This window comes from Acomys russatus, chromosome 17, assembly GCF_903995435.1.
Source record: "Acomys russatus chromosome 17, mAcoRus1.1, whole genome shotgun sequence".
NCBI lineage: Eukaryota > Metazoa > Chordata > Mammalia > Rodentia > Muridae > Acomys > Acomys russatus.
The window spans coordinates 4,394,236-4,420,698 of record NC_067153.1 but is presented as its reverse complement, the minus strand read 5'-3'; the positions used below and the strand labels follow the sequence as shown (position 1 = coordinate 4,420,698).

The 26,463-nt window shown below is 46.7% G+C and overlaps 1 protein-coding gene across 1 annotated transcript in view; it reads right to left on the bottom strand.

Moving 5' to 3' along the window:
- Grhl2 (grainyhead like transcription factor 2) overlaps positions 1 to 26,463 on the bottom strand; it is a 135,659-nt gene that overhangs the window by 33,736 nt on the left and 75,460 nt on the right. The window contains exons 8-9 of the mRNA XM_051159481.1: positions 21,940 to 22,034; positions 3,816 to 3,974 (exon numbers count right to left, since the gene is read on the bottom strand). Coding sequence (XP_051015438.1) covers positions 3,816 to 3,974; positions 21,940 to 22,034 — 254 coding nt within the window. The remainder of the gene's footprint in view (positions 1 to 3,815; positions 3,975 to 21,939; positions 22,035 to 26,463) is intronic.

Genomic DNA, 26,463 nt, shown 5'->3' with positions numbered 1-26,463 from the left:
GCAACCACATGGTGGCTCACAACCATCTATAATGTGATCTGATGCCCTCTTCTGTCATGCAGGCATACGTACAGGCAGAACACTGTATACATAATAAATAAATCTTTTTTTTTTTAAAGCTCTGTTCCTCTGGGACATAGGTTCACAGCCACAATGTGACACTCTCTTTCTACAAGTTTGGGTGTGTGTTTGGTTGGTTGGTTGGTTGGTTGGTTGGTTGGTTTTTTGAATGACCTGTTGTCATTTTCACACTCTGTGTATAAGTCAGTCATTGATTCAAGCAAGGAGTCTGAACAGAGACAAATCTGTCTGCATCCAGCTCCTCTGCTATGTAAGTTCAGCCAAATGCCTTGCGCCTTTTGACCCACATACCTGTGCGTACTCAAGGTATGCGCTGAGTCAAATGGCCTCTGGGCTCCAGAGGCCACCTAACTGTCCCTCAGTCCTGAGGCTACACAACTCTAGTGGCTGAGTCTTCCTTTCTCTTCAATTGACCATTTTCTCTGCTGTCACTGCTCTTAAATCACAGGAACCCATTTCTCCCTGTGGTACCTCATTGTTAAAACAGGCATTTTAATACAACATATGCTGTGCCTTTAAGAATGAAGAGCAGCAGCTAGGCAGTTGTGGTGGCACATGCCTTTAATCCCAGCACTGGGGAGGCAGAGGCTGGGGGATCCCTGTGAGTTGGAGGCCAGCCTGGTCTACAAAATGAGTCCAGGACAACCAGGGCTACACAGAGAAACCCTGTCTTGGGGAAGGGGAAAAAAAAAAATGAAGGGCAGCATGGAATTAGCTTCTGGCCTCTTCCTTCACCTTTCCCATCATCTAAGTCCATCCCTACAGGCAGCCAGTGAGACTGTCCCACCTCTGTTGCCTAGCTTTGTGTGTACGTGTGTTGTGTGCACGCAGACTTCAGTGCGTGCCAAGGAATGCACTTCTCTATTAGTCTCTGACTTACTTCTTTGAGACAAGGTCTCTCGCCGAACCAGAAGGTCGCCATTTAAGTAAGCTACAGTGAGGGGCTGGCCAGGGATCTCCAGGGACCCACCTGCCTCCAAAACAATGCTGGCATTACAGGCACGTGTGGTACGGCACTACGGGTTCCAATTCAGGTCCTTGTGCTAACGCAGAAGGCACTCTTACCCACTGAGCTGTCTCCCAGCATTTTCCCCACTTTTCAGCAGTCATTCTATGGCCACACCACCGGCCACGTGTGTCTACACTCTCTCCCGCCACTCGCAGATTTACAGAGCAGTTTGTGCTCCATGCCCCCCATCAGCATGGCACAGTCCATGTCTAAGGCTCTCTACCCGATTTCCAAAGAGGGGATATTCACTGGACTTGGGAGTGTTCTATTGTTGTTTGTATTTTATTTGGAGTTTGTGGTTCTCTATGTTCTTTACACTGGAGTTAATTTGGCGAGAATAAAGTCCTTGGTTTACTTCATCCTATTCAGATAATTATTTCCTCCTGACATAGTATTACTGCTGAAAATTTTGATGATTAAAAATCTCCCTATTTGTTTCTAGTTATTTATTTTATTTTCTTTAATTAGATGCTCAGAAAATAGTTTTCCCTCTTTTCAAAGTCTGATAGTTATAAAAAAAAAAAAAAAAAAAAGTCTGATAGTTATTATTTCTTCTTTTTTTGTTTTTAACCCCCTGAGACAGGGTCTCACCATGTGGCCCTGGCTGTCCTGGAACACACTATGTAGACCAGGCTGGCCTCGAACTTACAGAGATCTCCTGCCTCTGCCTCCCGAGTGCTGGGATAGAAGGCGTGAGCCACTCTGCCCAGTGGCTGGCTGCTGTTTTGTGTTGTTATCCTGAGCCAGTTTCCCAGCACATGATGAAAGCTCTCCCTGGTTCGGATGTGTGGCTTTCACATTTGCTCTGTTCCGTTGCTGGGGAGTTTGTTGTTGTTGTTGTTTTCGGGGTTTTTTCTTTCTTTTTTTTTTTTCCCCCTTCTCAATGATGACTGTTCTACAAACACTGAGTTCTCTTTAGCTTTCTTCTCTGATGATTTCACTCCTCTCTGTCAGTCTCCTATTTTTGAAATCTGTGCTGTTTCCCCACTTGTACCTCCATAGGACTTTACCTGTCTCATTGTTCAGACCCATGTTGCTTCTAGACTCTTTTGAAATAGTTCCCCCTTTTTTTCTAGTTCTTTCCTGAGTCCGAGCATATTTTTATTCCCATGTGCATGCTTTTAAGTTCCCGTTGATCCCGACTTGTGTTACCTGGGTGTGCGGGCTCACTTTGAGACTTTACTCTCACCAATTTTTTTCCCAGAACAGGGTTTTTACCTGGACCAGAGCTTCACATTGTATCTTCTCATGGAAAACAACCGAGCTATGTTCCATCTGTTTGCGCACACCACCCGCCAACAGGGATCTTCAGTACCTGCACCCCCAGACCCGTCTCACACCCTGTCCTAGAAGGCCTTTCGATGCATTCCAGAGAGCGCCTGGGCAATTGCTCATTGGTAAAGTGGCTCCATCCCCTTCCCTCACACAGGCCAATTTCCCTCACACACAGGTTGGTCTCCCTCACACAGGCCAACCCCTCACACAGGACTATCTCCCTCACACAGGCAACACAGGCCATGTCCCTCACACACAGGCTGATCTCCCTCACACAGGCCAACCTCCCTCACACAGGCCTATCTCCCTCACAGGCCGATGTTCCTCATTCATAGGCTGATCTCCCTCACACAGGCCATCCCCTCACACAGGACTATCTCCATCACAGGCTGTTCTCCCTCACACAGGCCACACAGGCCGATCTCCCGCACACAGGCCGATCTTCCTCACACAGGCCATCTCCCGCACACAGGCCGATCTCCCGCACACAGGCCATCTCCCTCACACAGGCCACACAGGCTGCTCTCCCTCACACAGGCCATCTCCCTCACACAGGCCACACAGGCTGCTCTCCCTCACACAGGCCATCTCCCTCACACAGGCCACACAGGCCGATCTCCCGCACACAGGCTGATCTTCCTCACACAGGCCAATCTTCAGCGCTTCTCCTCGCTCTTCTTCTCTCCTGTGATGACCTCTTGCACCTGACACCCATGGTTCCCAGTGTGATTTCCAGTCCCAAAAGCTCCAGGTGAGGCCCCATGCAACACCTCAAATGGCAAAGACTACACTGATATGTTCTAGGATAGTGTCTACACTCAATGAACGTTCTAGATCTGTCATTTCAGCTGCATGTTCAGACCAAAGCACAGTGCACTACAGCCTGAAGCTCCCCTCACTCCAGCCCAGACACGAGCTGAAGGGAAGCCTTGACCACCGGCGAGCTCCTGAGGTTGATCCCGGATCTGACTGGGTCCTTATGAAAAGACATAAGGAGCTCTCTTCTCTTGTTCCCCCGTGTGAGGACCAGGGAAGACCATGGCTACTGGCAGCCAGGAACATGGGAAGGAAGAGGGAATGAACACATTGATCATAGGCTTCAACCACACCCCCCCCCAGAACTGTAAAAAATACATTTCTATTGCCCACACCACCCAGCCTCAGGTATTTTGTTTTAGCAGCCTGAGAGAACTAAGCCACAGGCAGTGCCAGTCATTAAATGAATGGTAAAAATGGTAGGCTGGAAACAACCCGCGCCAAGCCAAAGGGCAACGGACTGCTGACTTCCTACTGCAGGACTTGGGAATGAAGGATGCCACTTCCATGTGATTGATTGATAAGGAATCCTTTTGACGCTGCTAGACAAGAGAAAGTGACCAGGGAGGAATGTCGTTAAAAAGAACATCTAGTCATAACAGTACCTTTCTGACGGACTGCCGTCTTTGCTCACCTTGTCGCAGAAGACCTTGATCTGGCAGTACGCTCTGTGGACAGGCTTATTGCTGCGGTTATTATAACTGTATGTGTCGATCTGAATCATCAAAGGAAGTCCTTTCACGCCCTTCTGGGAGGAGAAGTCTGTACTCAAGCAGTTCACGGTGATGAAAATCTGAAGAGGGAGAAAAAGAAGCAAGTTCACAAACCGCCACGAGGAGGGACATCCAGGCACAGAGGTGAGCAGGCATGGGAGGTGAAAACTCTACAAGGCGAACTTAACAAATACTCAATGCTCTCCCACAGAACCCTGCTAGGTGCATAAAACGCACCATATGGCTATAAACGTCTAAACAATTTGCTTTCACATTTGACCTTGAAAGAGACAATGTAAATGATCTTCCAGAAAGGACATCAGCAAAACCTTATTCTTTTAACCATCAGTGAGTTAAGTAAAACATCATTTTCTCAGTATATCAAGATTCCCACTTCTGAGGCTAGAGAGATGGCTCAGCAGCTAAGAGCACTTGCTACTCTTGCAGAGGACCAGGGTTTGAGTCCAGGACCCACTTGGTGGTTCACTACTGTTGGAACCCCAGTCCCAGGGCATCTGACACCCTCTTCTGGGCTCTATAGGTTTCTGTCTGCACATGGTACACACACATACACTCAGGCACACGCACATAAATTTAAATTATTCAATTAATTTAAGAAGTTGTCATTTCTAATAGCTATAACTTTCCCTAACCTCTGACCTGCAGGATAAAAATAAAAATTAGGTAACAACTTCCTTTTTAATAGAATAGCACTGAAACCCAGCTATGTGTGTGTAGAGCGTTCTTCTTTGACTATAAAGCACGAGGTTGGAATAATTTCCTCATTATTTAATATTACTGGCACCTAACCCAATGCTTAGGGAAAAAACAAACAAACAAAAAAACAAACACCCTAAGCACTAGAGAAACAGCCCAAAGACTGAACTTGCAGAAATCCTACTAGATTGCAAGGTAAAGGCCCCGCCTTCAGCCCTGCCCTAGCATTAACCACCTTATGGGCCTTATGGGTATCACTCAATACTCTCAGTGTGCAATGCTCCCTTTGAAGTGCCTGTGAGCTCTCTCCCTGGAGGAGAAAATCTAAATACAATCTAGTCCTAGTGAAGAAGTCAGAGCTGCTGGCAAAGGCAAGAAAGGAAGCAGGCGGGATTATGTAACAGCACAGACCCCACCCCACCCCAACCCCCCAGATAGGAAGTGGTGGCACACAGCAGGGGGCCGAGTCAGGAGGATCATGAGGCCCAGTGCAACCTGGGAAATATAGCAAGATTCTGCCAGAGAGAGAAATCCTCAAAATCCTCACAGTATAACATGCAGCATCAGGAAATGCAGTAGAAAAAAATGTTTTTAAAAACCTTCAAGCAAAACAAAACAAAAACAAAAAACCATCCAGCAGAAATGATATAATCCCAATAGAATAGGAACTCTAATCAGTTTTTGAGAGTTCTATTTGACTAATGGAACAAATAAAAACAAGTTTCATTGTAAAGGATTAGTAACGACCCCTGGGTGTGAGCAGCCCCAGCCACACGCTCCTGCCGTGATGCCTCTCGCCCAAAATAGACTGAGACCTTCTGAAACTCTGGGAAAAGAAAGCAAAGCAAAGCATCTTTCTTCTCCTAAGCTGTTTCATCAGGGGTTCTGGTCACCGTGACACAGAGCAACCGAGACACCATTTAACGGTGACACTCATGGGGACGAGAGAAGGGTACTGACAAGAGGGGAGATGCGGAGCAGGACATATATCATTATATATAGCACAAAGTTTCAAAAGTTTCAACCCCAGGCATTTTGATGGATATCAAAACGTAAAACTTGGTGCCCCCGTGAGAGTGCCTAGGGTTGTCCTGCAGGAAGACAAAGGCCGTGGATTTCGTCCTAAGTTCCAGGCTGGTTTGCTTGAAACCCTGCAGCTTCTGAGTAATTTACACCACCAGGACCTGATTGTCAGAGCTTTACTTCTTTACACTTTTTATCTCCTCCTTGTAATCTTAGGCGCCCATTAGCGGTGTCCAGGACAGTTGACAAGTTTCAATGACGTGCTAATTACGACGCAGTGCCTGTTGAGTGCCACTGGCTCCCACCTTTCTTGCCACCACCTGCCCTGAGGCACTCTGCCCTGAGACCTAATAAGCCACATTCAGGTACTTTGAGAGACACTGGGTTTGTGTTAAAGAAATAAAGACTGTCCCTGTTTGCTTGGCTTTGAGACAGGGTCCTCCTCGGTAGCCCAAGGTCGCCTGGGACTTGGAACTCACTACTTAGCCTGGGCTGGTATTAAACATGCGGCAGCCCTCCTGGTTAGGCCTCTCTGGAGCTGGAACTACAGGCATGAGCCACCATGCCCAACAAGAATGAATAAGTTTTAGTTCTTTTTACACATAGGCACAGGCACGCACACACGCATGAAAGGAAAGAATAATTTTATAAGGTAATGTGTGTTTTAATTTCCCTACCTTACTCTTTCCACATACCCTGTAATATCACGTGGGATGTTGTAAATATTTCCCTCATGCATTTCTTTCATTTATATATTCGGTCTATAAATATCCTCCAGTGCACACAACGGATCAGCGTTGGACATTTAAAATAGAGACAGAAGCTATGTCCACCTCATAGAGCTAACAATTCAAGGGAGATTTAACAAGTATTTGGCAATAATCAGCATACAGTGGTCAAGCACAAAAGAGGTGTGAGCAGAGCCCTTAGCCTGGAGCATACTAGCGAAACATAAGCCTGAGACGCTAGGCTTGAGGCGGGGCCTCGCAGATTCTAAAGAGTGGGGGGGCAGGGGTGCAGGGTGAGATCAACTGAAGATACAAATGCCTGAGTAGGGTGAAGAAAGACTGGCAGGCAGGCCTCAATGGAACCTCCAGAGTAGGAACCTTTTATCCATCACAGTTACAGTAACAAAAAAATGCCACCTGCCGCCTCGGATCGTCCCTAAATGGCAGAGAATTTTCACTTAATGCTCATCTGAGTAGCAAATGTCTTATGTTTCCTGAGACCACAGCAGCATAAATATATAAGCTCCAGGCCCTGCAACCAAAGAAGGCAGGGGTGAGATGGGGTGAGAGATATGTGCTGACGTCTTACAGATTACAATGGCTTCATTGACCACTGATGTGAAGGTCAGGGAGGAGGTGCCCTTTTCCAGGAACACTTGACTTGTTTTATTGCTGGCAATGGCATGATTTTGGCCAGAATGCAGTTTTGTGTCAGCAAATTAGCTGTTGTTCCCCCTGCTGAACTCTGTGGCTGTCCCCAGTTCCTGCACTTCATGGAGATCTTCCTGGTGCTGGCTGTAATGCACGGGGGCCCTCAATCCTGACTGGCCATCCCACTCCATCTCCAGGCCAGCCTAAGAAAAGAGAAGCCAGCGTTCTGGTCGATATCTCCGAGCTGATGGGACTTCACGGCTGGTTCGACAACCAGCATCTCCCTCATTCGCTGTCTATATGATAGGCAGGAAGAAATGCTAATTATGGTCTGTCGGCTCTAAGTCTGACCTAAGAGAGCTAAAGCAACAGATCACGACTATTTACAAGGACCACTTAGTCATCTAGAGCCACTATGATAGCAGATGCTCATTGGCAATGCACTACAATAATAGACTTAACCGTCCTTGGAGGAGCTATAAAAGTCAGTCACCCAGGACACAAGGTCCTTAAAAGCAAATTGAGTTTCATGGGGAGACATTTAGACCTCGATGCTCTTAAAGGAGAAAGGGTCTCCCCAGAAGGCCCAGTGTGGCTCAGATTCAAGGCATCCTGGGAGTCTGCCTTCTGTACGGCACTGTGCTGTCATCTCTCAGGTCAGCACAGCAGGCAGGATGCTATGCTGGGCTCAGCACTGCTTGCTTCTCTTGCTCACTAACCCCTTTGAAAGCAGAGTTTCAGTGCCTGACATTATCAATCATAGCCTGGCTGTGCCACCCTCAAAACCCTAATGGTTGAACTTTAATGGAAGCGTGGGTGGGAAGGCCCAGAAGGCCATTGACTAAGGCCTTGGGCTCGCATTTGTTTCTTCTTGGAAACCCAACCATGTCCCACAGCTCCACCGGCCGCAAGAAAACACCAGAGCGACCTCCTCAGAAGAGCAAGGAAGTCGGTGTGAGTGAGGACAAGGCATGATTTCACCCTCGGAATGTCCATCCAAATGCCAGCACAGAAAGTCCCCTCTAGCTACACCAGGAGTGGGGGTTATGCAAGAGCAGATGGGCCGGGCACATAACCGACTGGCCTCTGAGTTATACACCCAAAGGTTGTGAGACCTCTGCTTCCATCCTTCCCAAACCTCGGGTGTACTCTCCTAAGTCTAGAAGCACACATTTCCTTCCTCAGGACAACTAATTAAATCATGTGCATTCAGGCAAACAACAGACACCATTTCAACTTCCTCGGGTACTGAGTGAATCAGATAATTTCTTAGTGTCCCTGGACATTTTCCCCAGAAAGCAGTCTAACGCGTGGGACTTTTTAAAATAAAGTCACTTGTTACATATGAGTGACAATTCCTGTTTTGTGGCTTCGAACACAAAAGTGGCTTTGTTGAGGAGAGACAAAGCAGAACCTCATTGTTAATTTCTAGTGTGTTTCTCGGGCTTTCCAGTAAACACAACTGACCCTACTTTTCATTGATTTAGAAAACAATTTAAGACTTAAAACTAAATCCTCACATCCAGGTTCAGTGTCATGGATTTATTTGATTTCATAAAAGCTGAATTTTGTGCTTATATTGTCTTCTGGCTAAAGGCTTTTGGGAGGGTTGGTTTGGTTTTGGGGGTTTGTTTTTGGTTTTTGGTTTTTCTGGCTGCCCTGGCCTCACTTCATAGACCATGCTGGCCTCAAACTCACAGAGCTCTGCCTGCTTCTGCCTTTCTGAGTGCTGGGATCCCAGGTGTGCACCACTGCACGCAGTTTTAAAGGCTCTTTATATATTAATGTTTCCGAACACTCAGGATCCTAAAGAACTCATCTAAGGAATCACATGGGCATTAGCTCCAAAATCACAGGCAGAGTGCACACTGAGAAATAAATTTAACACCAGAACCCATTCTCCCTTCAAAAATATGCATAAAAATACATTAAGTGTGCTGATGCCACTTCCTCTCCTCTCTCCTGCTATTGTTCTCCTCCTCTTCCTTCTCCTCCTCCTCCTCCTCTTCCTCCTCCTCTTCCTCCTCCTCCTCTTCCTCTTCTTCCTCCTCTTCCTCTTCCTTCTCCTCTTCTTCCTCCTTCTCCTCCTTGTCCTCTTCCTCTTCCTTCTCCTCCTCTTCCTCCTCCTTCTCTTCCTCCTCCTCTTCCTCTTTCTCCTTCTTCTCTTCCTCCTCCTCTTCCTCTTCCTTCTCCTCCTCTTCCTCCTCCTTCTCTTCCTCCTCCTCCTCCTCTTCCCTAGCCAGGGTCTCACTATGGAGCCCAAGCTATCCTGAACTCACAGAGATCCTCCTGCCTCTGCCTCTGCCTCCCATGTGTTGGGATTCGTTCTCACTTATTAAAGACCTTTAGCTAACTTCCTTACATTTTGTCCTGTTTTTCCCACTTTGATCAGACTGCACATGACAAACTGAGACAGGCAAAAAAGTAAGAGTAAACTCTAGCACAGTGCTAGGGAGGCAAGTGGGAACACTCTAAAGTGAGAGCTGTTGGACGTGGGTGTCCTTTGTGCACCTCACGCTGTGATTCATCCAACAGTTATTAAACATCATCCTGTGCTGGCATTGTGCTCGGAGGTGAGGATAGCAAGACAAGCCCGCCACACACACCTGCTCTCGGGGAGCTCGCTGCTCTGTCCAGGAGTTCTCGAAACCTCTGACTATACAGCACTTGGTCATATGATCACTGTGCTTCTCTATTTTTGTTTTGTCTTTCATTCTTTTTTGTTTGTTCGTTTGTTTTTCGAGACATGGTTTCTCTGTGTAGCCCTGGCTGTCCTGGACTCACTTTGTAGACCAGGTTGGCCTGGAACTCACAGCGATCCGCCCGCCTCTGCCTCCCGAGTGCTGGGATTAAAGGCGTGCGCCACCATGCTCAGCTCTTATCTTCCATTCTTACAACGCATTTATTTTCTACACACACTATGGGTATGTCTGAGTACACACGTATAAACATTTGATTTGCTCTGGAATTCTACCATGGTTTTTCTTTATTTCCACCACCTGGGGGTTGTTGCTGTTATTGCTGCTGCTGCTGCTGCTGCTGCTGCTGCTGCCACTACTGCTGCTGCTACTGTTCCCAGAGTGCATCAAATCGGGTCCATTTCAGTCTGCTGATCCTCACAGGACCAGCTCCTCCTCTTCCAGATTTCGGGTCCATGCTGGCTCTTCAGCTACACCGGCTATGGCCTTCCACCCAGAGTCACTTTCCTTCTCAACCAGATGCACACTCTGTCACGTTTCTCTTTTTTATTTTCTTCACACACTTAATGTTATTTGGATTTAATGTGTTATTTGCTGTTTGGTGTTTAATTACCTGTCTGTTCCATGAGGGCCAGAGGCCCCTTTGTCTGCCTCCAGTTAGCTGCGTTATGCCAGACTTAGGTCCCTCAGCAAATATTTATTCAATGAGTTAACAAGAACAAAAATTATTTTTCCAAATATGCGATTTCCCTTTTATGCACGATCATGCTTTCATAAGTAATAATAATGCCTAAAGCCGAGATTGACAGAAGTAGCTGATATTTTCAGGATCACATAGTGGGTTTTTATCAGATCACACAGTAGGTTAGCTGCTCTGACCTGATATATTCTCTGAGGCTACCTGATGGAGTGTCTGTGTACCCATCTCCTTACCTACTGTGCACGCATCTAAAACCTACCTACTGTGTACTCATCTAGCTACCTACCTACTGTGTGCCCATCTACCTACGAACTGAGGGACCACCACACCTAAAGTAAGCACCAACTACATACTCAGCATGGCTGGCTGGCTGGCTGCCCATGCAACCACCTTCTTCTCCACACATGCTTACACCCTCTGGGAGAGCTACAGACGAGAAACACAGCGTGCCTATGACAGCAGGCCCTGCTCCCTGGGCGAGAGACGTGCTCATACCCAGCTCCAGTCTTACTGTGGAAAAAGCATAATTAGCTGGACAATCATCCAGACCATACTTGTGTGAGAATTGGGAAAAAAGAAAAGAGCTTAGCTAGGAAGACCTCTTGAGGAATCATGGGCTTAGGGAGAGGTAGAGGGGAATTAGCAAAGCCTAGGGGCCTGTGGAGAGGCCCAGCAATTCTTGCAATCAGGAAAGAGGCCACCCTGGGGCCAAGTAGGACAAACAGATGTGGGCCGTATCACCAAGTTAGAGGCCCAGGGAGAGACTGAGAAAAGCAGTAGAGCTGCAGTGGGAGGGTTCAACCCCTTCCAGAGTAGGTGAGACAAACATTAAAACTGGTGGACTCACCTGAGCTAGGCAGGGCCCAGCAGAGAGCAGGGGCATCCACCTAGCTTTCTCTACAGCTGAGAGCAAGGTAAAATTCAGGAACAGGAATAGGAAATGAAAGAAAGAAAGAAAGAAAGAAAGAATGGAGGGAGGGAGGGAGAGGGAGGGAAGCTCCTTCAGCCAACCCTCCTGCATTTAGACCCTGTCTTTTAAGTAGCTCCAACAATCCCACTTTGATGGCATGGCATTTATATGAGACGATACTTTTAAACTAGAAAGAGGACATGAAAGAAAATATAAGGAGTTCCCCTGCCATCCCCCGGAAGAGTGTGCTCCCTCAGCCAGTGTCCCTGATGGTCTTTGTAACTACATGTCCTTCCTCAGACCCAAAGCATGCCCACCAGGCCACCCCTGTCACTGGCCACCTGTCACTCTGCACCACAGGGGCCCCAGCTTTTCCCCAGAGGACACTACCTCCTCCTCCTGGCCAGATCTCCCTCCAGGAGCTGGTAAAGCCAGCCTCAGATGACTCTGGTATGGACCGGTCTATGAGTCTCATTAATGGAACAAACATTAAATCGAGGTAAACATATTTTTAAAACATCAAATCTACTTCTCCACAGAACTTTGCAGAAGAGAGATCTAGTTCACAGGCTTCCATTAGTGTCCAGTTTGCCCCGTTCAGCTCTGCCACCCCAGCAGATCTTGCAGGGCAGCAAAGCTGGGATGGGGAGGGACAGACCACAGGCAGTTCCTAACCCTGCTTCAGGCACTGACAAGCTCCCTGTCCTGAGAATTTAAATGTAGATTGAAAGATTCATTCACTCGGCTTCTTGGTCGTTTTGCTTTCTCCTGTCTGTCTGTCTGTCTGTCCCCCCGGCTCCTCCTCCCCAGACAGGTCCTCATATGTCCCTGATTTGTGTGATGCCAGTGATTAAAAAAAACCTGGGCTTTGCACATGCTAGGTGAGCAAACTACCAGCTTGGTCACATCCCTGGGTCTTAAAACTTGTAATGCTCAAATCTGATACAAAACTCACAAGGCACAAAAAGCAAAACTGCAAGCTTTCTCCCTCCCTTGCTCCCCAGTTAAGCGCTTCACCACGCTGTGGAGTGTGAGTTCTGTCCTGTGTTGCAAGTGGCAGAAGAGAGTCCACATACAGTCCCAGCTCTCTCTCACTTTCCTCACTTGATGTTGAAATCCAATTGTTTTGTCTCTTTAAAAACATATAGAATGGGAACCTCTCCCCATCAGGCTATGTCCAGCTTTGCACTTCTAAACGATGCCCCCACGACGTTTTGTGTAGTTTGTGTATACAGCTGTACACAGAAATATAACTTTGCCGCTGACGTGTCTTCCCCAGCTGGAAGCGGGCTTCTCTTGGCAGCATCTTTACAGGCACAGGTTTTCAGGTCTATGCTCCCTTCCCTCACTAGGAAGCCTTGCTGAGCCTCCTGTTCCCTTCCCCACCCAGCATGCTCATCTTTCCGGCCCTAGGGTGCAGGTCATCACTCCTCCCTTTACATCTGCTCTGATCCCACAGAAAGGTCACCCTCTGTCACCATCCAAAGTATAGAATTCATGAAGGGCAGCACAAGAGCGGTGGGGAGCGGGAAGAAAAAAAAAATCTGACAAAATATTAGGAATGAGTCTATCTAGGTTTAGCGTGGGGTGTGTGTGTGTGTGTGTGATTAATCACACTCCTCTAATTTTTCATCTAAATTTTAAAAATAAAAAAAATACAGAAAATTACATTAAAAACAAGAAAGAGGCCGGGCGTTGTGGCGCACGCCTTTCATCGTGGCACACGCCTTTCATCCCAGCACTCGGCAGCAGAGGCAGACGGATCGATGTGAGTTCAAGGCCAGCCTGGTCTGCAAAGCAAGTCCAGGACAGCCAAGGATACACAGAGAGACCCTATCTCTAAAAACCAAAAAAAAAGAGTGAGGCAGACATGGTGGTTCCTGCCTGTAATCCCAGCACTGGGAGATGAGATGAGGGAACTAACTAGAAGTTCGTCTTAGTTCCAGGCCCGTCCTAGCTTCTCTGAGAACGGGACCTGTGTCTGGTCCCCAAACTGGCATCTCATGTGCTGCCTCAAACACACCCTAGTTTCACCATCAGTGAACACAGAGGCGCTCCTACCAGATCCCCCTCCCAAGTGTCAGGACGGGCAGATCACGCTCAGTCTAGGCTTGCTTGGCTCTGCTAACCATTTGCTGTGTTACTAAGGTAAGCTAGCTAACTTTAAATCACTCCTAAGCTAGTTGAAAACTGTCACCTGCTTAGAAACATGAATAATTGGAATATATATATATATAAAGGCTTGGCAGGGTGCCTGAGATATAGTAATTGCCGAACAAATATTAGTCATTATGCACACAAGCACACACCATTATGTCATGAAATCCAAGCGTGTAATCCAATTCTCTGCACAGCACAATAGTTCATAGCTGTTAGGTTCAGAGGCCTGGCTAGAAAGCAGGGCAGAAGCCACGGCTACTCCACGTTCTAACAAAAGATTAACCGGTGTCTTCCGTGAGATGCCATCCGAAGATTATTCCTTGTTCACAAGCCTTAGCTCCAGCCTCAGAGGTTTTCCTGTCAGCCCCTACCTCATAAAAGGGAAACAAAGGCCAGGCTTTGTTTAAGTTCAATACCAAAGACTCCAGCAAATGTTTGCTTTTCCCTTTTAATGCTGCCTCCGCCCATACCACGCCCCAGCAAACACATAAAAACGCCATTTGCCCTGCTTGGCTGTGTGTAACCCAATCTTTCGGAGACCTCTCCCAGGAGCCTCTCCTAGTGCTCTCTTTACTTTTGAGACCATGGGATGCCCTATAATACTCTCTATCAGATAACCCGCTTAAAATTGGGCCTAAGTTAGGCAAAATACCAACGTAGTGTATGTGGGGTGTGACTTCTGTGTAAATGGCAGTATCTCTCAATTCCCTTGGGAGCTCCCAGGGCAAAGGGGTTGAGGGGTGAGGATGGGGGTCAGCAAAGTACGAACCTTGGTTGCTTGGAACTATGGTCTCCTTTAGACAGTCCTTTGGCTGTCTCTGTGCATCCTGAAAACTAATATTTACACATCTTTCCCCCCTCCTTGGGTATCTAGGAGTTCAAGGCAGAAAGTACTGTCCATTTAGAGACATGCTCCAGGAAAGAGTGTCATGATTGCCAAGTTAAGCTTTTGGTAAATTACTTTTTAGATTTATTTATTTTTTCTATGAATAGGAGTATTTTGCCTATATGTGTGCCCTGGGCTCTATGAGTTTTGAAGTATCAGATCCCTCCAAAGTGAAGCCACAGATGTGCAAGCCACCATGTGGGTGCTGGAAATAGAACCTGGGTCCTCTACAAGAATGAGCAGCACTCTTAACACAAGTCATCTCCAGACCCCCAAGGTTAGCTTTCTGGAGCCCTGTATTTGGCACAAGCATCAATAAAGCAGGATGTGATTGCACATGCCTGTAATTCCAGCGCCGGGCAATGGAGACAGTACACTCAAGAGAGCACAGCCAGCCTCCTCCACAGCAAACCTTGTCTCAACAACAGCATCCATTAAATATCTCAGATGAGAAAGAAATAGTGGGAAAGAGACAGAGAGATGGGTCTGGAGAAATGGCTCAGCAATTAAGTGCATTCGATGCTTTTCCAGAGGACTCAAATTGGTTCCCAGCACCCAAGTCTGGCGGTTCATGTCTGCCTGTAACTCCAGTGAGAGCGGAGTCTGACACTTTCTTTCGGCCTCTGTGGGAAGTGCACATAAACACACACCCAAATAAAAATTAAATTAAAAATATGAAGGACGAGGAAGAAATAGCAAACCTGAGACATGAAAGACTCACAATTAGCTACTAAGTTTAAGCTAATCTTTTAATTTACATAACCTCAGTCACTTAAAGTAACTATAAAGATTATAAAACTCTGTTCTCCCCAATTCACTGCTTTTTTTTTTTGTTTGCTCTGTTTTATTTTGTTGGGTTGTGTATGTGTGTGTATGTGTGTTTCAAGACAGGGTTTTCTTGTGTAGCCTTAGCTGTCCTGCTCCCAATTCACTGCTTTTCTGTTGTGAAATGTTGTGCTGCCATCACAGACCTGCTTTGTTTCCAAGAAGCTATACCATCCATTCCTGCCTCACACACAGGACACTGGGCGGGGCTTGCTCACCACTAGCTGCACCCTGAGAGAGAAGCTACCTGAAGGAGGAAACCAATACACACATGGGATTTCACATGCTTTACAGGACGTAGCGCCCCCACATCCACACACTGACCCCGCCTACTTGTCCGGTATTACAGGCACTGCCAAGCAGTGCTCAGGCAGCCAATTAGCTTCTGACTTTCTTAAAGATGGATGAAGGCCTCTTACCTCCAGCTGTCATCAGCCAGCCATCTCAACAACCACTCCTCAAAAATGGCTTCAGCTCTTAGATGACATCTTTTACATATTAGAGAAAATTTAGAAATTTGCCATTAATTAAAAATAAACTAGTAAAGCCAGGCGTGGTAGCACACGCCTTTAATCCCAGCACTTGGGAGGCAGAGGCAGGCGGATCGCTGTGAGTTCAAGGCCAGCCTGGTCTACAAAGCGAGTCTAAGACAGCCAAGGCTACACAGAGAAACCCTGTCTTGAAAAAAACCAAAACAAACAAAAACAAACAACACACACACACAAAACAAACAAACAAAAAACAAAAACAAAAGGAAAGAAAAGAAAAAGTAAACTATTAAGGGAAACATGGCTCAAGAAATGGCAGCATGCCTGGCCACACTTGCCTTACAGGTTTCCACAGGTTGAAACTTATAGATAAGTTTCTATTATAAATCCAGTGTGTGTGTGTGTGTGTGTGTGTGTGTGTTCAGAGAACAACTTGCAGTAGTCAATTCTTTGCTCTACCATGTGGGTTCCAGAGGCAGTTCTGGATGAACACCGGTGGCCAGTGCCCTTACCCACTGAGCCATCTCCCTGGTCCTCCAGTCCATATAAAAAGACCCAAAGTTAGAGGATCTGACCCCATCTCCTAGCTCATGTGTGAGCATCCCACTTCCACTTTGCCATCAGTGTGTTTGCTTACTTGATTTCTCAAGCTGCACACACTTTCATCTTCTCTGAAAATAACCTCCATCTTGGATTTGTTTGTTTGCTAAATGCTAGGCCTCTTGCATGGTTTTGAGCAAAAGGAGAGAACAAAAAGTCTCCACTATTCGTAACAGGGGGAAAAAAAAGTATAGAAGAAAAACACGTGACCGTAAATGTGAATATAAATTTCAGGATACCAGAGAAAGGGCTAGAGAGGTGGGAAGATAGAGAACAAATGTATACATGCCTTTAATCCCAGCACTCGGGAGGCAGAGACAGGCGGATAGCTGTGAGTTCGAGGCCAGCCTGGACTACAAAGCGAGTCCAGGACAGCCAAGGCTGCACAGAGAGACCCTGTCTCGAAAGCCCCCCCCCCCAAAAAAAGAACAAATGTATGAAGGTAGAAAGAACCCAATTAAAGACCTCAGTATTGCAGCAGTGGAGAATGCTGCTCTTCAGTGCGTACAGGTGAGTTAAAAGCTATCTAAGAGGCACTAATGTTAGGCTAGTCACTGTGTGCACACACACAAGCACTCGGCTGAAAAGACCAAAGCATCTTAAGTAGTAGCTATGTCCATCATTCTGGCCAATGGTTCATGTTGTTGTTGACGACGGTGGTGGTGGTGGTGGTGATGGTAGTAGTTCTTTTGTTTTTTTGAGACAGAGTTTCCTCTGTGTAGCCCTGGCTGTTCTGGAACTCACTCTGTAGACCAGGCCGGCCTTGAACTCACAGAGATCCACTTGCCTCTCTCGCAACTTCTTGGATTAAAAATGGTTTTTATGATACAAATGAGTAATGTTCCAGGGCATGAAGACAAAGAAAGCTCTGGTCAGTGGAGTGTTAAAACATCACAGTGTCTCTTCTGGGGCCTGAGTGAGCAAGGGGCTGAGGATGGGGCATATGGCCGAGCAGGAGCTGTCATTTGAGCTGCTTTGCTGGAGGATGCACAGCTGGATGCTCACTTCCCTCCTGGATCCATGTAAGATGCACTCTGCATTTCTCGGAAAAGGAAAATTTTAGCCTGTTTTGTCTTGTTTTAACAGATGATTTGCTTCCGCGAGGACAGGAGCCTGAGGAAAGCATCTGCCCTTCCATTACCCAATCCTGCAGCCCAGAGATGCACAACCACCGCAGCACAGGGATGCACGACCACCACGAATGACGTCTCTTAGCCCTGCATCTCCAGTTGCATCCTAAACACTTATTGACACAGAGTCTGTGTCCCTGAACCTCTCTAAGCGACTTCCTGTGAGGTTCCTTCCCATTCCCAGCAAACAGGAAGAAAGTTCACCAGCGATCTAATGATTAAGGGATGTGCGGGACACGCCAAGTCCTCTACCGCAGCTAGCGGCAGGTGTTCAGGAGCAGGATGGACATCATGATACAGTCAGTCTTGTTCTACCCTGGTAGCAAAGATGCTAAGTTCAAAAGCATCAAAGAATAGCCCCGGCTGTCCCGAAACTACCTCAAACTCACAGATACCTGCCTGCCTCTGCCTCCCAAGTGCTGTGATAAAAGGCGTATGCCACCACAGCCGGGCAGGTTTTCCTTTTAAAAGTTGTCCAAAAAAAAAAAAAAAAAAAAAAAGACAACAAGATGGCTTAGTGGGCAAGCTTGACAATCTGAGGCCTATCCCCACAACCTACAGAGGAAGTTAGGTATGCTGTTCTATCTGTAATCCCAGCACTCCTCCTGGAAAGTGGGAGGCAGAGACAGGAAAATGGCCTGGGAGCTCACATCCTTCTGGCCTGGACTATGGAGGGTGGCAGAGACGAGAGGCCCTGACACAAAGCAAGGCACAAAAGAGAGAGTGAGCTCCTGAATGCTGTCCGCTGACAGAGCCTCTCCACGCATGTCCTGGGTCCTGTGCACCGTGCTCACACACAGAGAGACAACATCAATAATGATGATGATGAACAAAAATTTCTAAAGCAAAATAAGAGCAAGAGAGTAATATTAAGTGGTGATGAGGGAAAAGCATTTTTACTGAATCAAGACTCCTCCAAAACATTGGCTACAGATATATCTATATTTTTTTTTTTAAAGACTGGGGGTAAGGAGAGTGACCTCCTCCATCCTAGCATTTGACAGAGTATAGGAGAGACAAACACAGAAATGGGGTGTGGGTGTGTTGGTGTCCTGATAAAGTAAAAGAGGAAACTTACCATATTTTTCAGACCATAAGATGCACTTTCCCCCCAAAAGTGGGTCGAGGGCAATTAGAGTGCGCCTTGTGGTCCGATTGCTGTTTTTACTGTTTTTTTTTTTTTTTTATTGCTCTAAAAACAGAGTGCGTCTTATGGTCAGGTGCGTCTTATGGTATCCACAGCAACAGCGCAAGGCACTCAGCAGCATGCTAACACTTATGCTGGTCCTCTGTGTGGTCGCCATGAAGACATTTGAGCACTCAGGGCTCACCATGAACAGAGACAGCAGCACTGCAGAGCAGGGTGAGGGCATCTCAAGGCCCTGGAAACCTGGGAAGGGCTGCAGTCAAGGCTGCACCATGTGGGTGATGTCACCAGTGCAGGAGACAGTGCTCTACGGCAGCACTCTGAGCTCCCCACTCTTCCACGACTCAGTAGTGTTGTGTGGGAAATCACCCTCTTGGAGATTCGTGCTTGGCAAACCTGCTTTTTAAGTGTCAGTGTTCAGCCACAAAGAGAAACTTAAAATTAGAATGGCCCTGCAAGTGTGAGTCATGTGAGAAAGAACGGCACAGAAGCTGCCCCACCGTAATCCTCTGGCTGGGACATCAGGCATCTGAGGAGTGCTTTACCCCCATTCCACACCATCTCCCAGCTCTGCAAACTAAAGGTGAGGAAGGAGGGCTGCTGTGAGTTCACAGCCAGCCCGGGCTACGCAGAGAGACCCTGTTTAAAAACCACCCCTACCTCAAGAAAAAAGAAACACAACTGCTCGCTGCTCTGGTGCCAGGCCTAGGCTGCACCTGTAGCTTGTTGCAGGCACCTTCTGCTGCCCTGCCGCAGACCTACTCCCACCTGTGAACTCTGACAGAGGAAACACCAGAACTTCACCATCTACATGGTGAGAACCGGAGACAATGCACACGGCACGTGGTCCTCCAGACTGCACGGACCCTGAGGGGGGACAGGTCCTGTGCTGCAAGACTGTTTGGCCTGCTTGAATCACCTAGCAGAAAGCTGCTGTGGTACAACTAGAAAAACCGGCTCTGAGAGGTGGAACTTGCAGCCACTCTGCCTGATGGCTGGCAGCCAGCTTGGGAAGGCAGCCAGAGTCTGGGACAGCCCTCCTCCCACAGCCCTCACCCCCCCCCCCCCAAACTCACTGAGAGTTCGAACACCTTCCAGGACAAATGTTGTTCCCATAACTAAAGGAGGCTAAATGACTCAGTGTTGACGTCTTCGCCTTTCTCCTATTTGTTCTGAAGATAGATGCAGCACACAAGGCAGCCGCAAAAGGGGCGGGGCGAAGAAGCGGGGCTGGGGAAGGCACTGGGAGGCAGAGCACTGCCCTAGAAGAGAGGCTGAGAGAAGGTTCTGTGGTAAAGTACTTGCCACACAAGTGTGAGAACCATTTCGAATCTCACTGGGCTGCTACCTCCTTGACACTGGACGTTAGGGAAGACCTGAACCTTGATGTCATTGTGTACAAAAATTCAAATGTATACCCGCGGCCGGGCAGAGAAAGTTCCAGAACAGAGAGTGAGCACTAGGAAAAAAATAGAGAGAGTGGCTACTCATCACGAGAGTCACTCACAGCCTTGCAAAACACTCAGGGTATGGCTTTTTAAATTCTTAAAAAAAAAAAAAAAAAAAAAAAAAAAAAAAGGATTTATTTATTTATGCATTTTATGTAATAATGCTCTCTGCATGTACACTTGCAGGCCAGAAGAGGGCATCAGATCCCAAGATGGATGGTTGTGAGCCCCCATGTGTTGCTGGAATGGAACTCAGGACCTCTGGAAGAGCAGACAGTGCTGCTGAGCCATCTCTCCAGCCTGTTTCTAGAATTCTTAATTTTCCAAAATAATTCCTGAAGCTGCATAAAAAATAGTCTTGTAGTTGGACGCAGTGACACATGCCTGTAATTACAGCATTTGGGAGGCAGAGGCAGGCAGATCTCTGTGAGTTCTAGGCCAGCCTGGTCTACAAAGCAAGTCCAGGACAGCCAGGACTACACAGAGAAACCCTGGCTTGAAAAACAGAAAACAAACAACAGCAACAAAGTCTTCTAGACCTGGTATTGCAGTGTGTGCCTGTAATCTCAGACCTAGGAAGGCAACAGACCGTGATACTGAAAATACGGTGAGGATTACAGCATGTGTTTGGAGCTAGCTTTAACACGCTGTGGAACACCTTCTGTGGCAGAACCCCATTTTCTACTCAGCGGGTCTGGCCCCTCCTTGGTCACACTCCCTCGCTTGGACACGTGGCAGAAGCCTTGGAATGGTACAGACAAACCTCTGTAAGCTGTGACAGTCTCAGGAGTAGGGAGAGAGCTGGGCGGGTCTCAGGCAGGTCTCAGGCAGCACATGGTATGCGCAGGCCCTCGACCTTGCATCTTGTAGCAAGGCTTGTTCCCTTCTCTGGAACATTCTCCAGGCTGCACTGCTGATTTGTCACTTTGTGCCCATTTGAGTCACCTTTCTTGGGCCAAAAGCCAGGTTCACCTACATTGTTTTCTACATGAGTGGACGGAGACACTGAGCAATTCATTTTCTTCTGGAAAGCCTGCTTGCGAACTCCCAGGCAGCTTCCTCTCTCGCTGGCCCAGCTATCCCGCTGAGGACACTGAGGCATTGACAGCTTTGTTTACAGTGACCTCCTCCTGAGATCCAAGACAAGGTCTCCTAACACTCTCCCAGATGGTAAACAACTGAAGCAGAAAACATGCTTAGGTTTTTTATCTGAAACATCCTTTACCTGCAAAATGAGGCCGGAAGAGTAAGGACACTGAGACCCAGAATGGGCTTTGGGGGCTGCAAAGCAGACTTGTTGCTGGAGAGCAAATAGGACTATTTGTGGAAACACTTCCTTATCTGTCCTTGACGCCTGTTTGTCAGAGACATCACCCCTCAACGGCTTCGCCACACTCACACCCAAGGGAACAGAAAAGGGCCGCACAGTCAACAAACAAAGAAGTGTTTCAAAGTCACCGTGGTGAGAGGCCATTGGAAGTCCATCCCCCTGGGATTGGAAGCCCTGGGTCACCCACTGGGAAGACACAAGCTGCCTGACAGGTGGCAGAGAGAAGCCAAGGGGCTTAGGAGACTCCGAGCGTTAGATGCACAGTCCAAAATGGTGCATCTGGCCTGAGGAACTGGGGAGGGCTGTGGTGGCTCATCACACTTTTTCAGAGCAAAAGCTACTCACTAAAGGGCAAAAGCATGAGTCTTCTGCAAAAGGGAATAAAGCCGGGTGTGGCGGCGTACACCTTTTATCTCATCTTTGTGAGTTGGAGGCCAGCCTGGTCTACAAAGAGAGTTCAGGATAGCCAGGGCTATTACACAGAGAAACCCTGTCTTGAAAAACCCAAATAAATAAATAAGGCAATAAGTTTCAAGTTTTTAGGGAAGCACTACACAGGGTTTTGGGAAAGAGGCTTTAAGAGCCATCATACGTTTCACTGACCTTTGCTTCTTCGTTCACATCCCAGGTGAAGGAAACAGCGTTGTAGGCGATCTCTTCGATGTTTCCGATGGTGTTGAAGCTCTCCTTGTAATCAGCTGTGACATGGAAAGAGAAGAGGGTTAGCAGAGCGGCAGCCAGGTGGGGAGGCACACGCCTCTGACCCCTGCGCTAGGGAGGTAAAGACAAGAGAGTCATCCTTACAACAGAGCAAGTTTGAGACCAGCCTGGGCCAATACACGAGGCCCTGGCTCAAAACACACACACCACACACAGCTACATACACACATACATACACACGCATGCACCCACGCACACGTACCTGTACAGGGAAGGAGAGTACCTCAATAGCACATTACTTGTCAATGGGCAATTTTTAAATATGCCCATTTTTCTATCAGTGAGACAAGGTAAAGATTTCTGTTTACAGTACTCTTCTACTGATGAATAGTGTTTACGCGTGCATTTATTAAAAGAGTAAATCAATGTGAACCATGTCTTTATCTGATTTGACCATGAGTTAGCTTGTTTGTTTTTTTCTGTTCACTTTCCTACTCACTTTCTTGACAGGCCCCCTACAGGGACGTTTTTGACAAGCAAAATAGTCTGCAAATCAGACAATGTCAGTAGGGCTTTAGGAAAGAAACTGAAGAGTCAAGGCATTCCCTGAGCAGTAACGGTGCTGGGGACCACACAGGCCCTCACACATGCTAAGCACACGTTCTGCCACTGAGGCACCCCCATGCCAAAGAAAGACATTTCCAAAACTTTGTACTCCAGAGAGTTGACTCGGTCACACTCGGCTGTCAACCACCTGAGCACTCTGGGCTCTGTCCCATCTCCACTCTTTACATCCATGTCCTCCCGTCCCATCAGACTCCCCATGGAGTCAATACAATCATCATGTGTGCTGTGTACAGCTATGGGCATGGTGGGCTACACAGAAAAGCTTACTTCCTCTCTCCATTGATGGACCGGGTACCTCAGCACTGCAGTAAGATTGCTCATTGCTGGGAACCAAATGGCTGCGGAACAACCTACCAGGAGCGCTCCAGAACAGCTCTCTCGACTCCCTAGGGTAGGCTGGTGGTCTAGCCTCAGGCTGAATTCTGGTCTAGCCTCAGGCTGGATCCTGTTTCCCCCTCTTTTTCAGATCGCCTCTGCTTTCCAAGCTCCCTGAGGGGTTCAAAGTGGATGCTGGATACTGTCTCTGCATCTTTCACCTGCAAACATCGCTCACATGTACCTAGCCGGCCAGGGATCCTGCAGAGTGCTAGCTCAATTCCTCTGCACTCATTCCTGTGGTCCTGTCCAGAGAAACCTCAAAGCAAGAGATTATTTTTTTTTTCCTCTGGGGGGAAAGGGGACACTTCTTTGTTTCTCTGTGCCTTGAGACAGAGTTCCACTCTATAACCCAAGCTGACCTTGAACTCAAAACACTTTGTTCCTAGTGCTGAGATTGCAGGAATGATCAGTCATTCCCAACCCCAGACCTTTACATTTTAAATAAAGCCACAGAAACTTTTAACATAAAAGTATGCATATTCAACCTAGGAAAGTCTGAGACCATGAATAAATAAGAAAAAAATTTAAGCGCAACCTAAGTCTACTGAGGCACAATTAATTGCCTTTAACCTTTACCTGTGTTCTATCTCTCAGCTAGCTCTTTTTCTTCAAACATGCAATATAATAAATATCTTTTTATTGCTAATTGTTTTGCTTGGCCCATCCCTAGCATCTTTCCATATCTAAAAACCTTCTGTAAAATTATTGCTGGGAACCAAATGCCACCATATCAGACCATGTGTCAAACTTTATTCTTATTGGTCACTCGGATGGTAGCTAACAGTTTGCTACCCCAGTGTTTCACTTATTTTTACAGCTAAATTTCATATACACTTAATTATATTTCATTCAAGTAAATTCTTGGGGGCAGAAGGTACAGCTTGCTGGTAGAGCAAGGGCTGTGGGAAAGAAAAGTTGAGTTCAACACCCAGCACTAAAGCAAAAGACATTTTAAAAAGCATATTATCAGAAATAAGGTTTTTTTGTTTCTTACTTTGTTTTGTTCTGTTGAGACAAGGTCTCACTGTGTAGCCCTGGCTGTCCTAGAACTCACAGAGATCTGCCCGCTTCTGCCTCCCAAGGCCTGGGATTAGGGATCTGTGCCACCAGGCCCAGCTATAATTTTAAGGCTAACTAACTTTGTCATACTGGTCCAGGGAAGAACAATTTACACTTAGGGTAACTAATTGTCCCTTTCCAAGCTGAGTTTCAAAATCTGGTCTCTTACTTTAATCTGCAATTTCTTGACTCCCAAAGGGTTGAATAGTCACTCTTCGGTCTCTTCATATTTGCATTTCTTCTTATTCTTTTTGTTTTTGTAAATTCACTCATTTCTTTTGGCTTTTCTAATTTTATCCTTGCTCCACTTTTCTCTTAGGGTAGCCAAGAGATTTTAAAATAAATACTCAAAGATAAATAGGGAGGAAAAAATTCCACAATACAGTTTCTAATAAGGCATTATGTTTGGGATAACCGTAAATGTGCACCCATGCTTTGGCAAGCCAGCAAACTCTCACGCTTCTGAGAGAGAAGAAGAAAGCCGAATCTAAACTTGATTCTTCACTAAGTGCCCTGCAAGATAATCTTACAATTGTTTGAACAGAGAGCAGTTTGAAGGTCACCTGCAAATAAGAAAGCAAATGTCACATCTAGAAATTAAGATAAACCGAAGTGGTTAGAGCAAACACTTAGACAGAGTGGAATCCTACATCACGAGGTTTTATTTTTCTAGTTTTAATTTCCTCCCCTTTAAAAAAGGCTGGAAAAAAAAAAGGAAAGGATTTCATACCAACTGCAATACATAAAAACACCAGAGTCTTCTAATATGGCACTCAGCCAACAAACGTGACAACCAAAACATTTACTCTGTGCCACAAAATGGCCTCACTTTTGCAATATAGGAAACAGAACACAAATACATAAATATAAATAAACAAGGTAATTATCCTAAATCTGCCTGCCTTTTCCAATGAGTCTGGAATGTTCTTTTCTCTAATGTTTCTTGCCTAATGAAAACAGAAAAATAGGATGAAGACAGTACTTAATAATTATGGCAATTTACACACAAAAGGACAATCACTAAATATGCAGCTAGCAAGACACACTGAAAAAATTGGAGTTATGGGGAGGGGTAAATCTAATGAAATGGTCCCCTTGATGCTATGGTGCCAGCCACACCGCCCAAATCTCGCAGCTGAGGTTACCATGTTCTGGACATGCAAATTAGGGCAAGTAGTATGGAAATGCATGGCCACAGACATCCTCCAGAGTGTGTCAGGATGCCCCAGAGCAGCATGGTAATTTATGGATTCCCAGGGCTTAAAGACTATCTGAAGAGCACATGCGCTCAAGTCTGCAGGCCAGCAGAGGCAGCAGAGGGCTTTGCTGAGATGCAGGTCACCCCCAGAGAGTCTCACTTCATTAGCATGGAGTGCGGCCAAGAAGCATTTCTGCCAGCTCTCAGATGGGCATCCTGGGGTCCCTTTACTGCCTAGTTTTCTATACTTGAGAAGTCTTGGCTCTGTGGCAAAATGGGATACATCTTTTAGGTACTTTTGATTCACAACACACGTGGTCTTAGAAAGCACTTTAATCTGTTTATGAGGTCCATGTAACAGTCTATCTTCTGCCCTGCCCCCCCCCAAATATCTTTTTCCTTTGGATAGACAGACACAAGGCTATATAAAGAAGTACCAGGACCAGTTAACTAACCAAGGACATTCAAACATGACCCACTCCAAGAGGTCTATCCTTATGCCTCGAGTAGACTCAGAGATACTGTTTCCTTCTGACAAACCCAGTGTCATTATCTGGCATTCAAACCAAAGGCTCTTGGTGTGATGACTGTGTTCTAGTTGAGAACACACGTGCTCCTGCCAGGCAGGCCTTGTGCCAGTGATGAGGTAGGTCTGAGGTCTTTTGTCTCCTGCAGTTCTTGCGATCACTCCTAGGTAAGAATCAGCATGTTCTCTCGGAGAGAAAAGCCAAGCTGTGTGTGGAAGTCAAAAATCTGGCCGCCAATCAACTATGATCTGCATTCAGGTCTGTCTGACACCAACAGCGACGCTTTTAGCTGCAAATTTCAACCATAAATCACCGGCGGATATTGACAGCATCACACATGCTTCCAATGACAACTGCTTTATAAAGTGCTGAGGGGGGCAGGGGAACCAGGCTTTGGGGGACTATGAGAAGTTACTTAACAAGGGAGAACAGACATAAAGTACTTCAACAGGGAGGGGCAAACAGGGAAACGGTTCCAGAACTTTCGAGCCTGAGAAGGCTGAGGGAGAAGGTCAAGCTAGCCCATCTAAGAGAACCAAAGGACAGGTGCTGTGGAAAAAGGATGCTGAGACGTTTTTTGACTATGCCTGCCAGAGGGTTCCAAGTATGCCTGTATATGCACTTTCCATGGTCATGTCTGGCAAGTTATATTCTACGTAGAAATTATGGGATGCAACT